The sequence below is a fragment of the Carcharhinus amblyrhynchos genome, chromosome 25 (assembly GCF_965287045.1).
Source record: "Carcharhinus amblyrhynchos chromosome 25, sCarAmb.v2.hapA, whole genome shotgun sequence".
NCBI lineage: Eukaryota > Metazoa > Chordata > Chondrichthyes > Carcharhiniformes > Carcharhinidae > Carcharhinus > Carcharhinus amblyrhynchos.
In genome coordinates this window covers 1,189,307-1,210,558 of record NC_137348.1, presented here as the reverse complement: position 1 = coordinate 1,210,558, position 21,252 = coordinate 1,189,307, and the positions used below count along the sequence as shown (strand labels likewise).

Sequence of the window (21,252 nt, the reverse complement as noted above, 5' to 3'; positions counted from 1 at the left end):
CTTGCTGTGTGAGAGGATGTAATTAATGGTTCTCTTTGATGCCCACGTGGACAGTTACCACAATGATACAGATAGGTCACAAAAGGTAGAAGTGTCAGAGAGTTTTCCAGAGAGGATCAAAACCCGGGATTTCAGCACTCAGGTGACCCATCAATTTGTTGATGTCTGCAGCTAACCAGGAAATGTCACTGAGGATCTGTGGTCTGGTGTGGAGCAAGTTCCAGTGAACATCATAAAACTTCAGAACAGGTACCAGTTTTATTGGAAGGTCCAGCATCAATGGGAGTCTATCATTTGCTGTCAGTCAGCAGTGTTGGTAGTGGGCAACACCCCAACTTGAGGAAAGTCCAGGAAAGATGTGGCCGCTTCCTCCACAAAGTAACAACTCCAACTGTAACTGAGACCATCTGCCCAGAGATTCCCTCTCCCCACACCCCCAATGGCACAACTATTCACAGCATGAGCTGGCACAATTTATTGCATTGTTAACCTCAACATTAAACTGTAATTGCTTCCCCCAAATACACAATAAGAGTGAGTGTCAGTATGTGTGGGACCTGTACCCCAGTGAGTCAGTGTGTGGGAGCCGTACCCCATTGACAGTCAGCGTGTGTGGGAGCCATACCCCAGTGAGAGTCAGCGTGTGTGGGACCCGTACCCCAGTGAGAGTCAGCGTTCGTGGGAGCCATACCCCACTGAGAGTCAGTGTTGATGGAATGCGCATGTGTTAGTGACAGACTTGCATCCACTAGTCTTGAATCTCAATGTTACACTATGAGAGTAAGCTGATGTTGAGTTGCGCTGTCCAATCACATCCTGTGTATTAAAATTGCTCACAGTGAGATTTATTTCTCGATGACGTATCGCTTTCCTCTCCAACAATAAACAAACACACAGGTTTTTATGTTCAAACCTCTTGTATTAATGGGAAATCAAGGGGAAAATTACACCTAAACCTCAGATAGCTGGAAGTCTTGACCCCAGCAGAGATCGTCACAACTATTATTCACAGGCAAGGGGAAGTTATTCCCTCAGTGTCTTTGTATTACACAGTACCATCAGCAACTCAGACAAATATTAAAGGATATTGGCTGTACACAACCAAAACCCGGTACAAAGCGTTGCCCAGGAAAAGCTGTCAGCACTGGAGCTCACAGGGAAAGTGTTGGGGCAAAGCCACATTTCAGCACCAGTCAAATCTTTTAATCGCCCGATACCTTCCTGCAAACAAACTCCACAGAGTTTGCCATCAATTGCCTCTGTAGCTCATGCAGTTACTCAAACTGGACAATCAGGAAGTCCCTTGTTCCATGGCTGGTCTGTGACATCAGCTCATTTCAAAGCTGGACTCCATTGTCCAGGCATGGAAGGTTCTGCTCAAGAGCAGAAACCTTGGCCAGTTCAATTTTCCCCATCCTCAGCTCAGTGACTGAGACTGGTCACAGCTATCACTCACCTACACTCAGCCAACAGAGCCAGGAGCAAACAGGGCCTTGTGTGTTCCCCGAGTCCCACACAAGAGCTACTCCTACCCTGATCGAACAGCTCCCCATTGCCGTGTAGTCTCAGAATGGTGGATTTGCAGGTTTGAGGTTGCTATGAAGATCAGTTCTTCTCATAGTTTGAAATTGGGACTGAATGATCAGAACCACAGGCTGATTCCCAGTGACAACAGGACCCCTCCACAAAACCAGTAGTGATGACAAGAGCCCAGAGTTACAAAGATTAATCATCTCCTGTGACACACTGGTAGATCTGGTGACAGTGGGAGCTGTTCCAATCCAGGTGCAGGATGATTATTCACTGCCAATGGACTGTCTACCAACACTGTGAAAATGGGTAGGGAGATATCCAACACCGGTCCAGTTTTATTTGATGGTTCGAATTAGGACAATCACAATTGATACCAGCCTGTGACACTGATTCCTTAATGAGCTCATGTCCAGGGAACACGCAGGATAGTCGGTGTGCTGTGGGTAATGCTGGAACAGATCTGGACATAACAGCATTGAGGGTACGTTCACTAGGGAATCTTCCTGCATGACACACTCAGAGGCTGGGCAGGGGCTCAGCAAACCAGAACCTGATGGCAGGACTATCCAAGGTGACAGGAATCAGTGACCAGTTAGTACAGTCAGGCAGTTACCTAGGGCCACAGCTGGAACAGCACTGGGGAATAAGGACGGGGGCTAGAGTGGATCTGGAGACAAAGAGACACACAAAAAAGGAATTTAAAAGACAAAGATGGTTACCTGGCTAATTTAAACTGACAGCCAACCATCAACATCAAGGTTACAAAAACATTTTATCAACAACTAAAACTGCTTTTAAAAAATGAGTTTTCACAGGAATCGAGTTGGGGGAAAAAACCATAAGTGATTTGGTCACTTAAAAACTTCAGTAAGGTGTGTGTGCATGCACGAGTGTGTGTGCACGTGTGTATGTATTTAAGCGTACAATAATTTGCTAAGTGTTTTGAATCCACAGTAAAAATGGGATTTGTTCCGATGCTTCCACTCAGTCTGTAATCCCGTCACCAGTTCAGCAGAGTCTGCACAGTCTCAGACAGGAGTTCAAGGGGCCTGTCCCCATGTTGGACAGGTTGGGACAGGATGTCTTTCTCAAAGTGGAGACACTGCTCTCTAACAGTCACTCCTCCACAATTTGATTGTCTTGTCATTCTCCAACGCTGCCGATGCGATGATGTTCTCTGTTGGGTGACAGGCTGTGGAGATCACAACATCTGGAATGGAACCAGCAGAGACTTAATGAGACAAACCTCTCTGATAAATGTCACAACCCCTGAAATGAGTCGAGACATGTTGGAAACTCTGAATTCATCACTAAACTTCCACTCAGTCACCACAAGGCAGCCAGTTTGATTTGGGCCATGGTTTCATGACACCAGTGGCTTTATCTGACACTGAGGATGACACTGTCCAGAACACAGGGAATAGCTACATAATCAGAGCTGGATCATTCGGGGCTAATACCAGAAAGTACTTTTTCACAGAGCTGAATCTCCACCTACACTAACACTTTCAGTTGTGGGTAACTCAGCTCAGTCCAGAGGAATTAAGCTAAACTAAAACTAGTTCCAACTAAAAGCACACAGATGCAATTGAAGAAAACGAGAGTTCTCAGCCTAAGTTAATTAACGGGAGATAATGTTCAAAACTCAGGCCTCCACAGCACCGTTATTTCATATGTGGCACCCAATGATACCCTCAGGGTGTGCAGAAGTTACAGACATCAGCAGCAAAGTTTTCAAATAAACTCCAGTCTTTTTTAGCTCTTGTTAATTTCCATTTCCTCATTATATCGCCCATACTTTGTACATCGCGACCACAAGATTCTCTTCCTCTTCTCAAACATCTGATTTCTTTCCTGCGTCGTGATGTAACGAGTTATATTCCTGAGAAATTTGTACTGGGGCTTTCAGACATTTAACATTTGCATCAATGACTTGAACGAAGGAGTAGAAGGTTGTACATACAAGCCTGCTAATAACAGCACACAGAGCAAAAAAAACTTGTAAAAGTTCTGATGAAAAGTTAACTGTTTCACTGCACGGATTTCCAGAATTCACAATATTTTGCTTGTGAGAAGTTGTAGAGAATGATAGGAGTCGCGATTGGTACTGCACACCTTGCATTCATCAGCCAACATCCCCACTTATGACCTTTTGTTTGATGGAAGGTCATTGATGAAACAGTTGAAGATGGTTAGGCCGAGGACACTCGATTGATTCCAGGGATGAAGGACTTGCCTTACAAATTGAAATTGAGCAGTTTAGGCCTTTACTCGCTGGAGTTTAGAAAAGCAATTGATCTAATGGAGGTTAACAAGATGCTAAAGGGGATTGATAAGTTTGATGCAGACAGAATGTTTCCCCTTGCTGAGTATTGTACAGCTAGAGGCCACAGTTTCAGGCTAAGGGGAGGCAGATCTAAAATACAAATGAGGAGTAATTACTTCACTCAAAGGGTTGTGAATCTGTGGCATTCACTGCCCCAGTTCACAGTGGAAGCTGGAACACTAAACAAATTATAACATTAAGAACGAGGAGCAGGAATAGGCCACCTGATCCCTCGAGCCTGCTCCACCATTCAATAAGATCATGGCTGATCTTTTCATGGACTCAGCTTCACTTACCCACCCGCTCACCATAACCCCTAACTCCTTCACTGTTCAAAAATTTATCTATTCTTGCCTTAAAAAAATTCAATGAGGGAGCCTCAACTGCTTCACTGGGCAGGGAATTCCAGATTCACAACCCTTTGTGTGAAGAAGTTCCTCCTCAACTCAGTCCTAAATCTGCTTCCCCTTGTTTTGAGGCTATGCCCCCTAGTTCTAGTTTCACCCGCCAGTGGAAACAACTTCCCTGTTTCTACCTTATCTATTCCCTTCATAATCTTATATGTTTCTATAAGATCTCCCCTCATTCTTCTGAATTCCAATGATTATAGTCCCAGTCTCCTCACTCTTTCCTCATAAACCAACCATCTCAATTCTGGAATCAACCCAGTGAATCTCCTCTGCACCCCCTCCAGTGCCAGTATATCCTTTCTCAAGTAAGGAGACCAAAACTGTACACAGTACTTCAGATGTGGCCTCACCAGCACCTTATACAGCTGCAACATAACCTCACTGTTTTTAAATTCCATCTTCTAACAATGAAGGACAAAGTTCCATTTGCCTTCATAATTACCTGCTGCACCCGCAAACCAATTTTGTGATTCATGAACAAGGACACCCATGCACCCATTTAAGAACAAAAATGGATAGGTTTTTAGTAGAGTGATGAAGGGTCATAGGGAGTGGGCAGGAAGGTAGCGATGAAGCTGAGGGGAGATCAGCCATTATCCTACTGAATGGTGGAGCAGGCTCAAGGGACTCCTAATTCTTACATTCATGTTATATTACTAGCAGGCAGCACGGTAGCACAGTGGTTAGCACTGCTGCTCCACAGCTCCAGGGATCTGGGTTCGAATCCCAGCTCGGGTCATTGTCTGCGTGGAGTTTGCACATTCTCCCTGTGTCTGCATGGGTTTCCCCCCACAGTCCAAAGATGTGCGGGCTAGGTTGTTGGCTATTCTAAAAATTGCCCCTTGCATCCCAGGATGCGTAGGTTACAGGGATTAGTGGGTAAATATGTAGGGATATGGGGATAGGGCCTGGGTAGGACTGTGGTTAGTGCAGACTTGATGAGCCGAATGGCCTCTTTCTGCACTGTAGGATTCTATGATACCTGAGAATCTCCTGCACTGATATCCTGGAGTAGAGATAATTGACCTCCAACAACCACAACCATCTTCCTTTGTACCAGATGGAGTCAGGGCATTAGGAAGCAGCTCTTCATACAAAGGACAGTGGAAATCTGGAACTCTTTCCGCAAAGGCTATGGGCTAAGTGCTGGTAGACGGGATTAGGTGGGAGTTCAAGTGTTTCTCGCGAATCGATGGGCCAAAGAGATTCTTCGCAATGTATGATTCCATTAAAATGCTGCTGAGGCTGGGGGTTAATTGAAAATTTAAAAACAGATTGAAAGGTTTTAGTTGGGCATGGGGAGTAAATGTTAAGGAATCAAGGTGGATAAATGGCGTTATGAGACATCAGCCAATGTCTCACTGAATGGAGAAACAGGCCTGAGGGCAATACTCCTGTTCCCATGTTCCTTGTTTTGTAAAGCGTTGAGGGTTTTAATTTTATTTGCTCATGTTGCTAAGAGTCAACCGAGACAGAAAGTAGAAGGTCAAGCCTCACTCCACACGACAAATACTTCAGTGAAAGTGGGGAGTGTTTGTATCATTTTTGAGAACAGTGTTTGATGTACGCTGTATGGACACGAGATCCCACATTTCAGACTGGTCAGAAAAATAAAAGCTCATGGGACCCAAGGGAAGTTGGATCCAAATTGACTCAGTGGCAGAAGGGTTATGGCTAGTGGCAATTTTTGAGATTGGATGGCAGTTTCCAGTGGAATTCCACAGGACTCAGTACTGATCCTTCAGTGCTTGTGGTATATATCAATGAATTAGACTTAAATATAGGGATGTGGATAAGTACTACTGTCTCACAGCACCTGGGACCAAAGGTTCAATTTCAGCCTTGGGTCATCGCCTGTGGGGAGTCTGCACATTCTCCCCATGTTTGCATGGGTTTCCCCTGGTTTCCTCCCACACTCCAAAGGTGTGTGGGTTAGGTGGATTGGCCATGCTAAATTGCCCATAGTGTCAGGGGCAGAGAGTTTAGCAGGGTAAATATGTGGGGTTATGGAAATATGCCCTGGGTGGAATTGTGGTTGGTACAGACTCAATGGCCCGAATGGCCTCCTTCTGTACTGTAGGGATTCTATGATTCTAAGTTTGCAGAGATGATACAAAACTGGTCATTCAGTTGATAGTGAGGGAGGAAACTGGAGACAACAGGAAAATACAAACAGACTAGTCAAGTGGGAAGCAAAATGGCCAATGGAATTGAAGTATGAGATGATGAATTCGGGAAAGGTGGGCAAACCAATGGAACACATAAAACATGGCAGGATTTCAGAGTGTAACGGAACAGTGGGACTCTGGAGTGCATGTCCCCATATCGCTGAGGGTAATAGGACACGTAGGTAAGATGGTTAAGAAGTCATAGGGAACACTTTATTCACTGAGGCCTGAGTGGAAGAACACAGAGGTTCTATTAGAATTATACACAACACTAGTTGGGCCACAACTAGAGTACTGAGTCAAGTTCTGGTTTGTGCATTAGAAAGGATTTGACCACTCTAGAGATGATAGACAGGAGGTTTCTGACAATGGCGCAGGAATGGAAAATTTCAGTTCATAGCAGTTTTGGATAGGTTGGGATTGTTTTCTTTGGAGCACTATAGGTTCAGGGGAGATTTAATTGAGGGTTAGAAAATTACAAGGAGCCAAGATAGAATGACTAGAAATGAACTATTTCCATTATTAGAGATTAATAAGCAGAGGGCATAGATTTAAATGGTTGGTGGAAGAATTAGAGGAGAGTTGAGTGCTTTTTCTCACCCAGAGGGTGGTGGAGATTTGGAACTCTTTGTCTGAAAGCGAGGTAAAGGTAGAAACTTTAAAAAGACACTTAGAAATGCACTTGAGGTGCTGTAACCTACAGGACTATAGACAGATGGAAGGTAAGAATAGACTGGACGGTACAATTTAGCCAGAACAGATACAAAATGCTGTAATTCTATGTCCTAATGTGTCCAATCATAAGATTACTGTTCACAGACAAGGGAGTGGACTACTCACCTGTATGTCCCTGTAATTTCTGCACTATCTCCTTCGTCTGCAGGTTCCAGATGTATACAAAGTTATCCTCAGAGCCTGATACAATCCACTTCAAAAAGAAAAATCAGTTATTCATCAAAAAAGCACAATATTTAACACAATTCACAGCCTATCAATATTTCCTTTTCTTTCTTCCTCCCTTATACATATACTTATCCAGCTTCCCCATAAAGGTATCCCTGCTATTCCCCTCAATCACTCCCTGTAGGAGGGAATTTCACATTCTCTCCACTCTGGATAAAAGGAGTTTCTTCCGAATTCCCAGCTGGTTCAGTGACGATCTGATATTTGATTACAGTCCTGTAGTCCACAAGTAGAAATATTTTCAGCTAGGATCACGTGGATCAAGCCCAAGACAGGAGATGAGAGTCCTGTCTTGTCAGCTTGGATCGGGAATGTTCCAACTTGTTGGTACTCTGAATTGGCTTTAATTTGACTTGATTGGATTGGAGTAAAGTAAACAAAAAAAAAACATTTTCTCTATGTCTATCTGATCAAACATCTTCAGAATTTTAAAGGCTTCTACAAAGTCTCCCTTCAAGTCCTCACTCCTCAGCAGAGAAGAGCGCCTGGCTTTCCTGAGATTTAGAACTTACTATCTTTGCAAATCTTTCCCTAGTGCCTGTATATCTATTCTGGAATTTGGTGACCTGAAATGTGCACTGTTAACTGTGGTTAAATCTACATAGATTCTACAAAAGGGGAACCTAGCTGCACTCCTGTAATAAAAACTGGGTGACTCCAGTCACAGAATGAAAGACAAACTGTTGGACTTACCTTGCCACCAGTAACAGAGAAGTTGGCGAATATGCAATACTTCTCATTCTTGTGCCCTGTGTAGGTCTTTAAACACTGAAACATATGCAGTAAGTGTCAGTAACTCTTCACAGCCAGACAGTGATGCACACCACCAGCAAACAACATCAGCTGAAGCACTGGGTGACACAGGCAGATGAATAACTACTCTCTCCCACCACGAAGATGATACAACTAAAATATCAAGTCTCAAAGTCTGACCCTGGTGTTTCTGTGCATCTGTGATAGAGGGCACCTGAACTCAGAGGGTATCCCACAAGAAGGTGCTTGCAGGCACTCACATGCTTGTTTGGCTCTGGGACTGCAGTGAAGGTCCTGGTTGCTCGAGGGTCCAGAGACCAGCAGGTACAGGAAGGCGTGGATTGTTCAAACAATCATCTGTCCCTTCTTGCTCACGCCAGCCCTCTCCCCACAGCCCTGCTAATTTCTTCTTTCCAAGTATTTCACCAATTCCCTTTTGAAAGTTATTAAATCAACTTCCACTTCCCATTCAGGCAGCACCTTCCAAATCATAAACTCACCGTGCTAAAAACAAACTCCCAGCTCCCATCATCAATCCTAGTCTCAGGCTCTGAGCCTGAGGTCACACGTTACAAGTTCTACAGCCAGCCGAAGATGATGGCACTGATCAAACAACTGGGCAGTGGTCTGGTTTATAAATGGACTCATCGTGGGCAGAAGGGGGAATCTGCCTAAGTGCCAGGGACCCTGAGTTCATTCCACCCTTGGGTGAGTGTGTGTGAAATTTGCACGTTCTCCCCATGTCTACATGGGTTTCTTCCAGCTGCTCTGGCTTAGAAACATAAAAACTAGAAGGAGGCGGCCATTTGGCCCTTCGCGCCTATTCCGCCATTCATTTTGATCATGGCTGATCATCAAATTCAATATCCTGATCCCCCACCTTCCCCCCATATCCCTTGATCCTTTTAGCCCCAGAAGCGATATCCAATTTCTTCTTGAAATCAGGCAATGTTTTGGCCTCAACTACATTCACCACCCTCTGGGTGAAGGAACTTCTCCTCACTTCAGTTCTAAAAGGTTTACCCCTTATCCTCAAACTATGACACCTAGTTCTGGACTCCCTCACCATTGAGAACATTCTTCCTGAATCTACCCTGATGAACTCTGTTAGAATTTTCTAAGTATCTATGAGATCCCTCTCACTCATCTCAACTCAAATGAGCAGAATCCTAATTAGTCTCTCCTCATATGACAGACCTGCCATCCCAGGAATCAGCCTGGTAAACCTTAGCTCCCTCTATAGCAAGGACATCCTTCCTCAGATAAGGATACCAAAATTGCACACAGTACTCCAGCCTATACAACCAACACCCCAATCAACTACAGCAAAACATCCCTATACTTAAATCCTCTCGTTATGAGGCCAACATACCATTTGCCTTCTTTACTGCCTGCTGTACCTGCACGCTTACTTTCAGCAACTGATTCAGGAGGATGCCAAAATCTCATTAATTAACCAACTTTCTCAATTTACACCCACCCAAGTAATCTGTCTTCCTATTATTGCCACCAAAGTGGATAATCTCACATTTATCTACATTACATTGCATCTGCCATGCAGGTACCCACACACTCAGCCTGTCCAAATCACACTGAAGCATCTCTGTATCCTCCTCACAGCTCACCCTCTCACCCAACTTTGTATCAGATGCAAATGTGGAGATAAAACATTCATTTCTCTTTTCCAAATCATTAAAATATAATGGGAACAGTTGGGGAGCCAGCACAGATCCCTGCAGAACCCACTAGTCACTGACTGCCAATCAGAAAAAGACCCATTTATGCCAACTCTTTGCTTCCTATCTGCTAACCAGCTTTCGATCCATCTCAAAACATTTCCTGTAATCCCATGTGCTTTAACTTTACATAGTAGTCTGTTATATGAGACCTTGTCAAAAGCCTTCTGAAAATCTAAATAAACCACATCGACTGGTTCTCCTCGGTCAACTCTATTCGTTACATCCTCAAAAAATTCCAGTAGACTCGTCAAGCATGATTTCCCTTTTGTAAATCCGGGTTGACTGTGTCTGATTATCCCACTGCCTTCCAAATGCCCAGTTATAAAATCCTTGATAATGGACTCTAGCAGCTTCCCTAGTACCGACGTTAGGCTCACTGGTCTATAGTTCCCTGTTTTCTCTCTACCTCCGTTTGAATAGCAGGTTTACGTTAACTGTCCTCCAATCTGTAGCAACCAGTCCAGAGTCCAAAGAACTTTGGAAAATAACCACCAATGGGTCTATTTAGTCTTTAGTCTATTACTAAAGAGGTAGTGCTGGGTAGGCTAATAGGACTAAAAGTAGACAAGTCCCCTGGTCCGGATGGAATGCATCCCAGGGTACTAAAAGAAATGGCAGAAGTAATAGCAGATGCGTTAGTTATAATTTATCAAAATTCACTGGACTCTGGGGAGGTGCCAGCTGATTGGAAAACAGCTAATGTGATGCCACTGTTTAAAAAAGGAGGTAGACAAAAGGCAGGTAACTACAGGCCGGTTAGCTTAACGTCCATAGTTGGGAAAATGCTAGAATCCATCATTAAAGAAGAAATAGCAGGACACCTGGAAAAGAGTGGTTCGATCAAGCAGACGCAGCATGGATTCATGAAGGGGAAGTCGTGTTTGACGAATGTACTGGATTTTTATGAAGATGTAAAGAGTGTGGTTGACAGAGGGGAACCGGTGGATATGGTGTTTTTAGATTTCCAGAAGGCATTCGATAAGGCACCTCACAAAAGCTTGCTGCAAAAGATTAAGATACACGGAGTTGGGGGTAAGGTGTTAGCGTGGATTGAGGATTGGCTATCTAACAGGAAGCAGAGACTTGGAATAAATGGGTGCTTTTCCGGTTGGCAGTTGGTGACTAGTGGCGTGCCGCAGGAATCGGTGCTGGGGCCTCAACTGTTTACCATATACATTGACAATCTGGAGGAGGGGACCGAGTGTAGGGTAACAAAGTTTGCTGATGACACAAAGATGAGTGGAAAAACGAATTGCGTGGAGGATGAGGAAAGACGGCAGAGAGATTTGGATAGGCTAAGTGAGTGGGCGAGGATCTGGCAGATGGAGTATAATGTTGGCAAGTGTGAGGTTATCCGCTTTGGAAAGAATAATAGTAAAATGGACTATTATTTAAATGATGAAAAATTACAACATACTACTGTGCAGAGGGACCTGGGGGTCCTTGCGCATGAATCGCAAAAACCCAGTCTGCAGGTGCAGCAGGTGATCAAGAAGGCAAATGGAATGTTGGCCTTTATCGCGAGGGGGATAGAATATAAAAGTAGGGAGGGCTTGCTGCAACTGTACAGGGCACTGGTGAGGCCACAACTAGAGTACTGTGTGCAATTTTGGTCCCCTTATTTGCAAAAGGATACATTGGCCTTGGAGGGAGTGCAGAGAAGGTTCACCAGCAGAGAAGGTTCACCAGGTTGATACCGGAGATGAGTCCAAAGATGTGCGGGTTAGGTTGATTGATCATGCTAAAATTGCCCCTTAGAGTCCCAAGGTGCTTAGGTTAGATGGATTAGTGGGTAAAATATGTAGGGATTTGAGGGTAGGGCCCAGGTGGGATTGTGGTCGGTGCAGATTCGATGGGCCGAAGGCCCTCTTTCTGCACTGTAGGGTTCTATGCTTCTATGAGGGGGGTTAGATTAGGAGGAGAGATTGAATAGATTGGGCCTGTACTCGTTGGAGTTTAGAAGGCTGAGGGGGGATCTTATAGAGACATATAAGATAATGAAGGGGCTAGATAGAGTAGAGACAGATTATTTCCACTTAGAAAGGAAACAAGAACTAGAGGGCACAGCCTCAAAATGAGGGGGAGTCAATTTAGAACAGAGTTGAGGAGGAACTTGTCCTAGAGGGTAGTGAATCTTTGGAATTCTTTGCCCATTGAAGTAGTGCAGGCTACCTCGTTAAATGTGTTTAACACACAGGTAGAGAGATTTCTGATCGATAAGGGACTTAAGGGTTATGGGGAGCAGGCGGGTAAGCGTTACTGTACCACTTTCAGATCAGCCATGATCTTATTGAATGGCAGGGCAGGCTGGAGGGGCCAAATGGCCTACTCCTGCTCCTATTTCTTATGTTACGTTCTTATTTCCAGGGCCACTTCCTTCGGTACTCTGGATGAAGATTATCAGGGCCTGGAGATTTATCCACCTTCAATTTCCTCCAAACCATTTCTCTACTAATGCTGATTTCCTTCAGCTCCTCATTTAAACATGTTTCTCTCAGCACTTCTGGCTCATTACTTACACCTTCCTTTGTCAAGACTGAAGCGAAGTGCAAATTTAATTCCTCGGCCATTTCTTTGTCTACTGTTATGAATTCGCCCGTTCCTGACTGTAAGGGACCTACATTCATTTTTGTCCATCTTTTCCTCTTTACATATCTATAGAAACTTTTACACTCAGTTTTTATTCCCTCTCACTCCAAAGATATGCAGATTAAGTGGACAGGCCATGCTAAATTGTCCCGCAGTGTCACAGTGAAGTGTAGGTTAGATGGAGTAGCCATGGTAAATGTGCAGGGGTGTGGGGAGAGGGCCTGGGTGGGATTTTCTTTTAGAGAGTTGGTGCAGACTCAATGTGCCAGATGGTCTCCTCTGCATTGTAGGAATTCTATGAAACACTAACTAAGTCACATACTATACAGTCTGTGTGTGTGTGTGGGACCTGTACCCCAGACAGAATCAGTGTGTGTGGGACCCGTACCCCAGTGAGAGTCAGTGTGTGTGGGACCCGTACCCCAGACAGAATCAGTGTGTGTGGGACCCGTACCCCAGACAGAATCAGTGTGTGTGGGACCCGTACCCCAGTGAGAGTCAGTGTGTGTGGGAGCCGTACCCCAGTGAGAGTCAGTGTGTGTGGGAGCCGTACCCCAGTGAGAGTCAGTGTGTGTGGGAGCCGTACCCCAGTGAGAGTCAGTGTGTGTGGGAGCCGTACCCCAGTGAGAGTCAGTGTGTGTGGGAGCCGTACCCCAGTGAGAGTCAGTGTGTGTGGGACCCGTACCCCAGTGAGAGTCAGTGTGTGTGGGACCCGTACCCCAGTGAGAGTCAGTGTGTGTGGAACCCGTACCCCAGTGAGAGTCAGTGTGTGTGGAACCCGTACCCCAGTGAGAGTCAGTGTGTGTGGAACCCGTACCCCAATGATTCAACTGCAGAAACAAAAAGATTGGAAATACAATCCATTGGTCTTGTATCACGTACCTTTCCTTTACTGTAGTCCCAAAGTTTCAGAGTGCTGGAAAAGAGAGAATTACTTAAGTTGGTAAAAGAAATTTAACAATTTCTCAAATGGGATCAGGATACCAGTCACAAATAACAGCTGTTCCTTCCCTGGTCCAGAGAAGCTCACTCCCCCTTATCTCGGATCATATTTTCAGGATCCTTAGGAGGAGGAGGCCCAACCCCAAGTCATGGTCTACTTTGGCACCAAAGACATAGGTAGGAAAAGGGGTGGGGATGTAAGACAGAAATTCAGGGAGTTAAGGTGGAAGCTTTGAGCTAGAATGGACAGAGTTATTATCTCTGGTTTGTTACCTGTGCGACGTGCCAGCAAGGAGAGGAATAGGGAGAGAGATAGGGGGAGAGAGAGAGAGAGAGAGAGAGAGAGAGAGAGAGCAGTTGAACACGTGGCTACAGGAATGGTGCAGAAGGGAGGGATTCAGATTCCTGGATAATTGGGGGCCATTCTGGGATAGGTGAGACCTTGACAAACACCTGAACCAGAGGGGTACCAATATCGAGACCCGGGGGGGGGGGGGGGGTAATTCAGCAGAGGGATGGGAACCTGAATTGTCGCTCCTGTGTACAGGAGGTCATGAATAAGGTTTCAAGGTTGTGGGAATGTAGCGGCAGGCGGGAAGGTGGTTTGAGATGTGTCTATTTCAACACCAGGAGTATCCGGAATAAGGTGGGTGAACTTGCAGCAGAGCTTTGTTCCTGGGACATTGATGGAGACCATTTTGGAGACATGGATAGAGCAGGGACAGGAATGGTTATTGCAGGTTCCGAGGTTTAGATGTTTCACTAAGATCAGGGAAGGTGGTAAAAGAGGGGGAGATGTGGCATTGTTAGTCAGAGACAGTAATACAGTGGCAAAAAGGACATTTGAGGACTCATCTACTGAGGTAGTATGGGCTGAGATTAGAAACAGGAGAGGAGGTCACCCTGCTGGGAGTTTTCTATAGGCCTCCAAAAAGTTCCAGAGATGTACAGGAAAGGATTGCAAAGGTAATTCTGGATAGGAGCGAAAGTAACAGGGTAATTGTTATGGGGGATTTTAACTTTACAAATATTGACTGGAAAAACTATAGTTCAAGTACGTTAGATGGGTCAGTTTTTGTTCAATGTGTGCAGGAGGGTTTCCTGACACAGTACGTAGATAGGCTAACAAGAGACAAGACCACATTGGATTTGGTACTGGGTAATGAACCAGGCCAGGTGTTAGATTTGGAGGTACATGAACACTTTGGTGATAGTGGCCACAATTCGGTTACATGTACATTAGCAATGGAAAGGGATAGGTATATACCGCAGGGCAAGAGTTACAGCTGGGGGAAAGGAAATTATGATGCGATTAGGCGAGATTTAGGATGCATAGAATGTGGAAGGAAACGGCAGGGGATGGGCACAGTTGAAATGTGGAGCTTGTTCAAGGAACATCTATTGCGTGTCCTTGATAAGCGTGTACCTGTCAGGCAGGCAGGAAGTGGTCGAGCGAGGGAACCGTGGTTTACTAAAGAAGTTGAATCACTTGTGAAGAGGAAGGATGTGACTTACGTCAAGATGAGACGTGAAGGCTCAGTTAGGGTGCTTGAGAGTTACAAGTTAGCCAGGAAGGACCTAAAGAGAGAGCTAAGAGCCAGGTGGGGACATGAGAAGTCTTTGGCAGGTAGGATCAAAGAAAACCCTAAAATTTTCTATAGGTATGTCAGGAATAAAAGAATGACTAGGGTAAGATTAGGGCCAGTAGTAGGAAGTTGTGCATGGAGTCCGGAGGTAGGAGAGGCACTAAATGAATATTTTTCGTCAGTATTCAAACAGGAAAAAGACAATATTGTCAAGGAGAATACTGAGATACAGGCTATTAGACTAGATGGGATTGAGGTTCATAAGGAAGTGGCGTTAGCAATTCTGGAAAATATGAAAATAGATAAGTCCCCTGGGCCGGTTGGGATATATCCTAGGATTCTCTGGGAGGCTAGGGAGGAGATTGCAGAACCTTTGGCTTTGATCTTTAGGTCGTCATTGTCTACAGAAATAGTGCCAGAAGACTGGAGGATAGCAAATGTTGTCCCCTTGTTCAAGAAGGGGAGTAGAGACAACCCTGGGAATTACAGACCAGTGAGCCTTACTTCTGTTGTGGGCAAAGTTTTGGAAACGATTATAAGAGATAGGATTTATAATCATCTAGAAAGGAATAATTTGATTAGGGATAGTCAGCACGGTTTTGTGAAGGGTAGGTTGTGCCTCACAAACCTTACTGAGTTCTTTGAGAAGGTGACCAAAGAGGTGGATGAGGGTAAAACAGTTCACGTGGTGTACGTGGATTTCAATAAAGCGTTTGATAAGGTTCCCCATGGTAAGCTATTGCAGAAGATATGGAGACGTGGGATTGAGGGTGATTTAGCGGTTTGGATCAGAAGTTGGCTAGCTGTAAGAAGACAGAGGGTGGTGGTTGATGGGAAATGTTCATCCTGGAGTTGAGTTACTAGTGATGTACTGCAAGGATCCGTTTTGGGGCCACTGCTGTTTGTCATTTTTATAAATGACCTGGATAAGGACGCAGAAGGATGGGTTAGTAAATTTGCGGATGACATTAAAGTTGGTGGAGTTGTGGACAGTGAGGAAGGATATTGCAGGTTACAGAGGGACATAGATAAGCTGCAGAGCTGGGCTGAGAGGTGGCAAATGGAGTTTAATGCAGAAAAGTGTGAAGTGATTCACTTTGCAAGGAGTAACAGAAATACAGTGTAATGGGCTAATGGTAAGTTACTTGGTAGTGTGGATGAGCAGCGAGATCTCGGTGCCCATGTGCGTAGATCCCTAAAGGTTGGCACCCAGGTTGATAGGGTTGTTAAGAAGGCGTAGTGTGTTAGCTTTTATTGGTAGAGGGATTGAGTTTCGGAGCCATGAGGTCTTGTTGCAGCTGTACAAAGCTCTGGTGCGGCCGCACTTGGAGTATTGCGTACAGTTCTGGTCACTGCATTATAGGAAGGATGTGGAGGCATTGGAAAGGATGCAAAGGAGATTTACCAGGATGTTGCCTGGTATGGAGGGAAGGTCTTATGAGGAAAGGCTGAGGGACTTGAGGCTGGTTTCATTAGAGAGAAGACGGTTAATAGAGGCATATAAGACGATCAGAGGATTAGATAGGGTGGACAGTGTGAACCTTTTCCCTTGGATGGAGATGGCTAGCACGAGGGGACATAGCTTTAAATTGAAGGGTGATAGATATTGGACAGATGTCAGAGGTAGGTTCTTTACTCAAAGAGTAATAAGGGTGTGAAATGCCATGCCTGTAACAGTAGCGGGTTTGCCAACATTAAGAGTGTTTAAATAGTCATTGGATAAACATATGGACGATATTGGAATAGTGAAGGTTAGATGGGTTTTAGATTGTTGCACCGACCTGTGAAACCATCGAGGGCCGAAGGGGCTGTACTGCGCTGTAATGTTCTTTACCAGCCCAGCTCACTAACTATTCCTCATAACGACAAGTCTGATATCAGCGAAAGGATCACCTCCAACACAGAGATTTGAAAATCTAAATCTAATGCACCGCCCTGGACACTGGGGCTCCCAACAGCAAGAGTGCAGCTCGCCCTGGACCCCATTTCAACATGTCCAAGCAGAAGCTGCAGCAATAGCAATGTTTTATCAGGCTCAGTGTTACCCAGCTACTGGGATTAATCACAGGCAGGGTCAGGGTGCAGTGTCAGAGTGACAGGCAAGGGCAGGCTGTGCCAGAACTGTGGGTGGGGGGGTTTTGGCACAACAGCAAGGTTAGGTGGAACAGTATTGGGTGATGAGGTCAGGTGGGACAACCACTCTGGTCTCCTGCTGCACAGAATGAGATTTCTGCTCCCTTAACAAGGAGGTTGTGGGATGGAGAAGTAGAAGCCCCTGGCAGAGATTCCGAGTCCAGGAAGAATGTTTCCACGTGCTTTAATCAGGAACACCATTACATCAGTACAGGACTGGGCTACATTCGGTGAACAAAGCAGTCGGGACCAGTTCCTTACTTGTCAAGTGTTGCTGCCAGGATGTATTTCCCGTTTGGGGAGAATTTCACAAAGGACACAGGAGGATTATCATCATCTGTGGAGAGAAAGGCAGTGTTAATGTGAAGCTGAGATTACTCACTGACCCCAATGCTAGAGTGAGCAGACTGGACTAGAACCAGCCCCAGATAGCAGACGACTGCAATATCAGCAGAACGCATGCAGATCAATTAACTTGTCCCTGGATCGTTGGTTAATGGGCCTTGCAGACCCGAAAGATTCGAGACATTCCTGCCAGCCAGAATAGGGTTCCTGCTCCTGACCACTGTCTAGTCACCCCTGGGTTAGGGAGAGGGGAAATCAGCCTGAGTTCCTGCTCCTGATCACTGTTTAGTGACCCACATTAGAGAGAGGGGAAATCAGCCAGAATTCCTGTCCCTGAATACTGTCCAGAGATCCCCGCAATAGAGTGTGTGGGGAAATCAGCCAGGGTTCCTGCTCCTGATCCCTGCTCGAAAATATTTGAACAGGATCAAGCAAAGCTACACGATCCCAGATGAACAGCTTACCAATCCACATTAGTCTCACTGACTGGCCATTCTTAAGAGAGGGCTACAAAGGAGAAGGTGAGAGTAGATACCAGGGAGAGGGAGACAGCAGCTCAGAGGCTATAACAGCAATTTATATTTTGCTTTTTGTTAACCATGGTGTGGCTGGTTACAATGAACAGGGTCAACACCTCAGTGGTCAGTGTGCAGGGCTAGGCTTGCTCTGTTCCTCCACTGCTGCATGCCTCCCATCCAGAACCTCAGGATGACTTACCGATCAGTGTTTTAAGGCATTGGCCTGACGCAGTGTCCCAAATACGGCTGCAAGAACATAAAAAGAAGTTGTTTAAAAAGGATCGGTATCCAAAACTGCTTTCCTCCTTCAGACGCTGACCAACATTGTGCTTTCACCCATTCAACAAGGCTCAAACTGGGGTTTGACAAAGCAGACAGCAACAGGATAAGGGAGATTAAATAGAAACATTCAAAATACTGAGGGATATTAATCAAGTCAATCAGGTGTAGCTGTACCCCCTGGAAGGAGAGCCGGTAGTTAGAGGTTACAGATTTAAGATAACCGGTGAAAAATCCAAGGGCGGCGAGGCCTTTTTTTTTAAAAGCACCGCGACTGATCTAGAATGCGCTGCTCCGAAGGGCAGTGAAAGCAGATCCTACAGAATTTTCAAAATAGAACTGATAAATAACTGAGGAGAAATTTGCACAGCTGGAAATATTGGGATAACTCTTCGGCTAAAGCTGAACAGTCTCCTGCTGAAGTACAAGATGCTTTAATTTACGAAGTTGGCTGTTCTACATAGAACACAGAACACTACAGCACAAACAGGCCCTTCGGCCCACAAGTTGCGCAGATCATATCCCTACCTACCAGGCCTATCTGTAACTCCCAATCCCATTAAATCCCATGTACTCATCCAGAAGTCTCTTAAAAGACCCCAGCGAGTTCGCCTCTACCACCACTGACGGCAGCCGATTCCACTCACCCACCACCCTCTGAGTGAAAAACTTACCCGTAACATCTCTGTACCTGCTCCCCAGCACCTTAAACCTGTGTCCTCTCGTAGCGACCATTTCAGCCCTGGGAAATACCTCTGAGAATCCACCCTATCTATACCTCTCAACATTTTATAAACCTCTATCAGGTCACCTCTCATCCTTCATCTCTCCAGGGAGAAGAGACCCAGCTCCCTCAACCTATCTTCATAAGGCATGCCTCCCAATCCAGGCAACATCCTTGTAAGTCTCCTCTGTACAACACCAGCTCCAATCAGAAGCTTCAATTCTGCGGCCAAACCTGCAGCAGCCAGGGTAAAAGGTTAATGGATGGCACAGAATCACAGCAACATATCTCTGAACACCTACTGCTGGTGATAGAGACAATTCCATTTAAACCTATGGTTTCAGAGCCAATTACAACAGTGACTACGTTTCAAAACTACAATTTGGGACATCTGCAATCAGTGACATTGTCGCCCAGATTCCAGCCACTTTATGCACTTTAGCAAATAAACATGCAGCACAATTCAAAGTACTGATTGCAATCAGAGTAATACTTACCATAGCCCATCATAACTACTGGAGACAATGAGAGATCCGTCCCTGTTGAAGTGTACCTGAGGATGAATGCAACACACGTCCAATCAAATGAAGAGTCATGGCAGTAGCACAAATTCCCACAAGGTGGCAGTATTTCACAGTGATACTGATTCAACAACCCCATGCACAAGGAGCTCAAAAGCAGATGGTTGTTCCAGCCACAAAATAATCTCAACTGCAGTACAAATCAGGGCACAGGCTCCGGGGTCAAATATAATTTTGTGCATTGGTTCACCCACTGATGCAGACCACAGGCAGTCTGAATGCCCCTTCATTAAAGTCAGTAAGAAGTCTGACAACACCAGATTTAAGTCCAACCGATTTATTTGATAGTAAACTCACAAGCTTTCGGGGTTTGTCCCTTCGTCAGATGGATGGAGTTCTGGCCTCAGACAGAGCATATAAAGCACAGACAGTTTACAGATTACTGATTAGAATGCAAATCTTCACACCTGATCTGCTTTTCAAGTCTTAAAGAGGCCGACAATGTGAGTGGAAGGAGCATTAAGCCCAGGTTAAAGAGATGTGTATTGTCTCCAGACAGTAGTGAGGTTTTGCAAACCCAGGCAAGTCACGGGGATTACAGGTAGTGCGACATGAACCCAAGATCCCTGTTGAGGCCGTCCTCACGTGTGCAGAACTTGGCTATCAGTCTCTGCTCAGCGACTCTGAGCTGTCGTGTGTTGTGAAGGACACCTTGGAGAATGCTTACCCAAAGGTCAGAGGCTGAATGCCCGTGACCGCTGAAGTGTTCACCAACAGGAAGGGAACAGTCTTGCCTGTGATTGTCGAGCGATGTTCATTCATCCTTTGTCGTAGTGTCTGCAGGAAAAGGATGTCCCGAAGCAATGGTACATTGGGGAGACCATGCAGACGCTACGACAACGGATGAATGAACATCGCTCGACAATCACCAGGGAAGATTGTTCCCTTCCTGTTGGCGAACACTTCAGTGGTCACGGGCATTTGGCCTCTGACCTTCGGGTAAGCATTCTCCAAGGTGGCCTTCACGACACACGACAGCGCAGAGTCGCTGAACAGAGACTGATAGCCAAGTTCCGCACCCATGAGGCCGGCCTCAACCAGGATCGTGGGTTCATGTCACACTATCTGTAACCCCCGTGACTTGCCTGGGTTTGCCAAACCTCACTTACTGTACTGTCTGAAGACAATACACATCTCTTTAACCTGGGCTTAATGTTCCTTCCACACACATTGTCGGCCTCTTTAAAACTGGAATAGCAGGTTAGGTGTAAAGACTCTCATTCTGATCAGTAATCTGTAAACTATCTGTGCTTTATACGCTCTGTCTGAGGCCAGAACTCCCCATTCATCTGACGAAGAGGCAAACCCTGACAGCTTGCGAGTTTACTATCAAATAAATCGGTTGGACTTTAACCTGGTGTTGTCAGACTTCTTACTGTGTTTACCCCAGTCCAACACTGGCATCTCCACATCTTCATTAAAGCCACAGAGACAGTGCGTATTCTCCAGGATAACAGCAGGGATGACAGAATACAGTTTGAGTTGAGATACGTGACTGTTAAACTTCAACGGAGGCGCCAAGAGGTCACAGATGAGACCAGGAAAGGCTGGAAGACCTGGGAGAAGGAGGGGGAGGGTGACAGGGACAAGACTGGATAAAGATGTACAAAGTGCAGTAAAGGCGAAGATAGTAATAGTTACAGAAATGGAGCATGAAAAGGAT

General features: G+C 45.4%; 1 protein-coding gene across 2 annotated transcripts in view; it reads right to left on the bottom strand.

Moving 5' to 3' along the window:
• Positions 1–898: 898 nt before the first annotated feature.
• Positions 899–21,252, bottom strand: part of wdr5 (WD repeat domain 5) — a 57,590-nt gene continuing 37,236 nt past the window's right edge. For both annotated transcript variants that reach the window (XM_080211887.1, XM_080211888.1), the window contains exons 8-14: positions 19,506–19,561; positions 18,205–18,251; positions 17,404–17,479; positions 13,364–13,397; positions 8,094–8,168; positions 7,278–7,365; positions 899–2,743 (exon numbers count right to left, since the gene is read on the bottom strand). In XM_080211887.1, the coding sequence (XP_080068013.1) occupies positions 2,643–2,743; positions 7,278–7,365; positions 8,094–8,168; positions 13,364–13,397; positions 17,404–17,479; positions 18,205–18,251; positions 19,506–19,561 (477 nt within the window). In that variant the 3' untranslated portion in view covers positions 899–2,642. The remainder of the gene's footprint in view (positions 2,744–7,277; positions 7,366–8,093; positions 8,169–13,363; positions 13,398–17,403; positions 17,480–18,204; positions 18,252–19,505; positions 19,562–21,252) is intronic.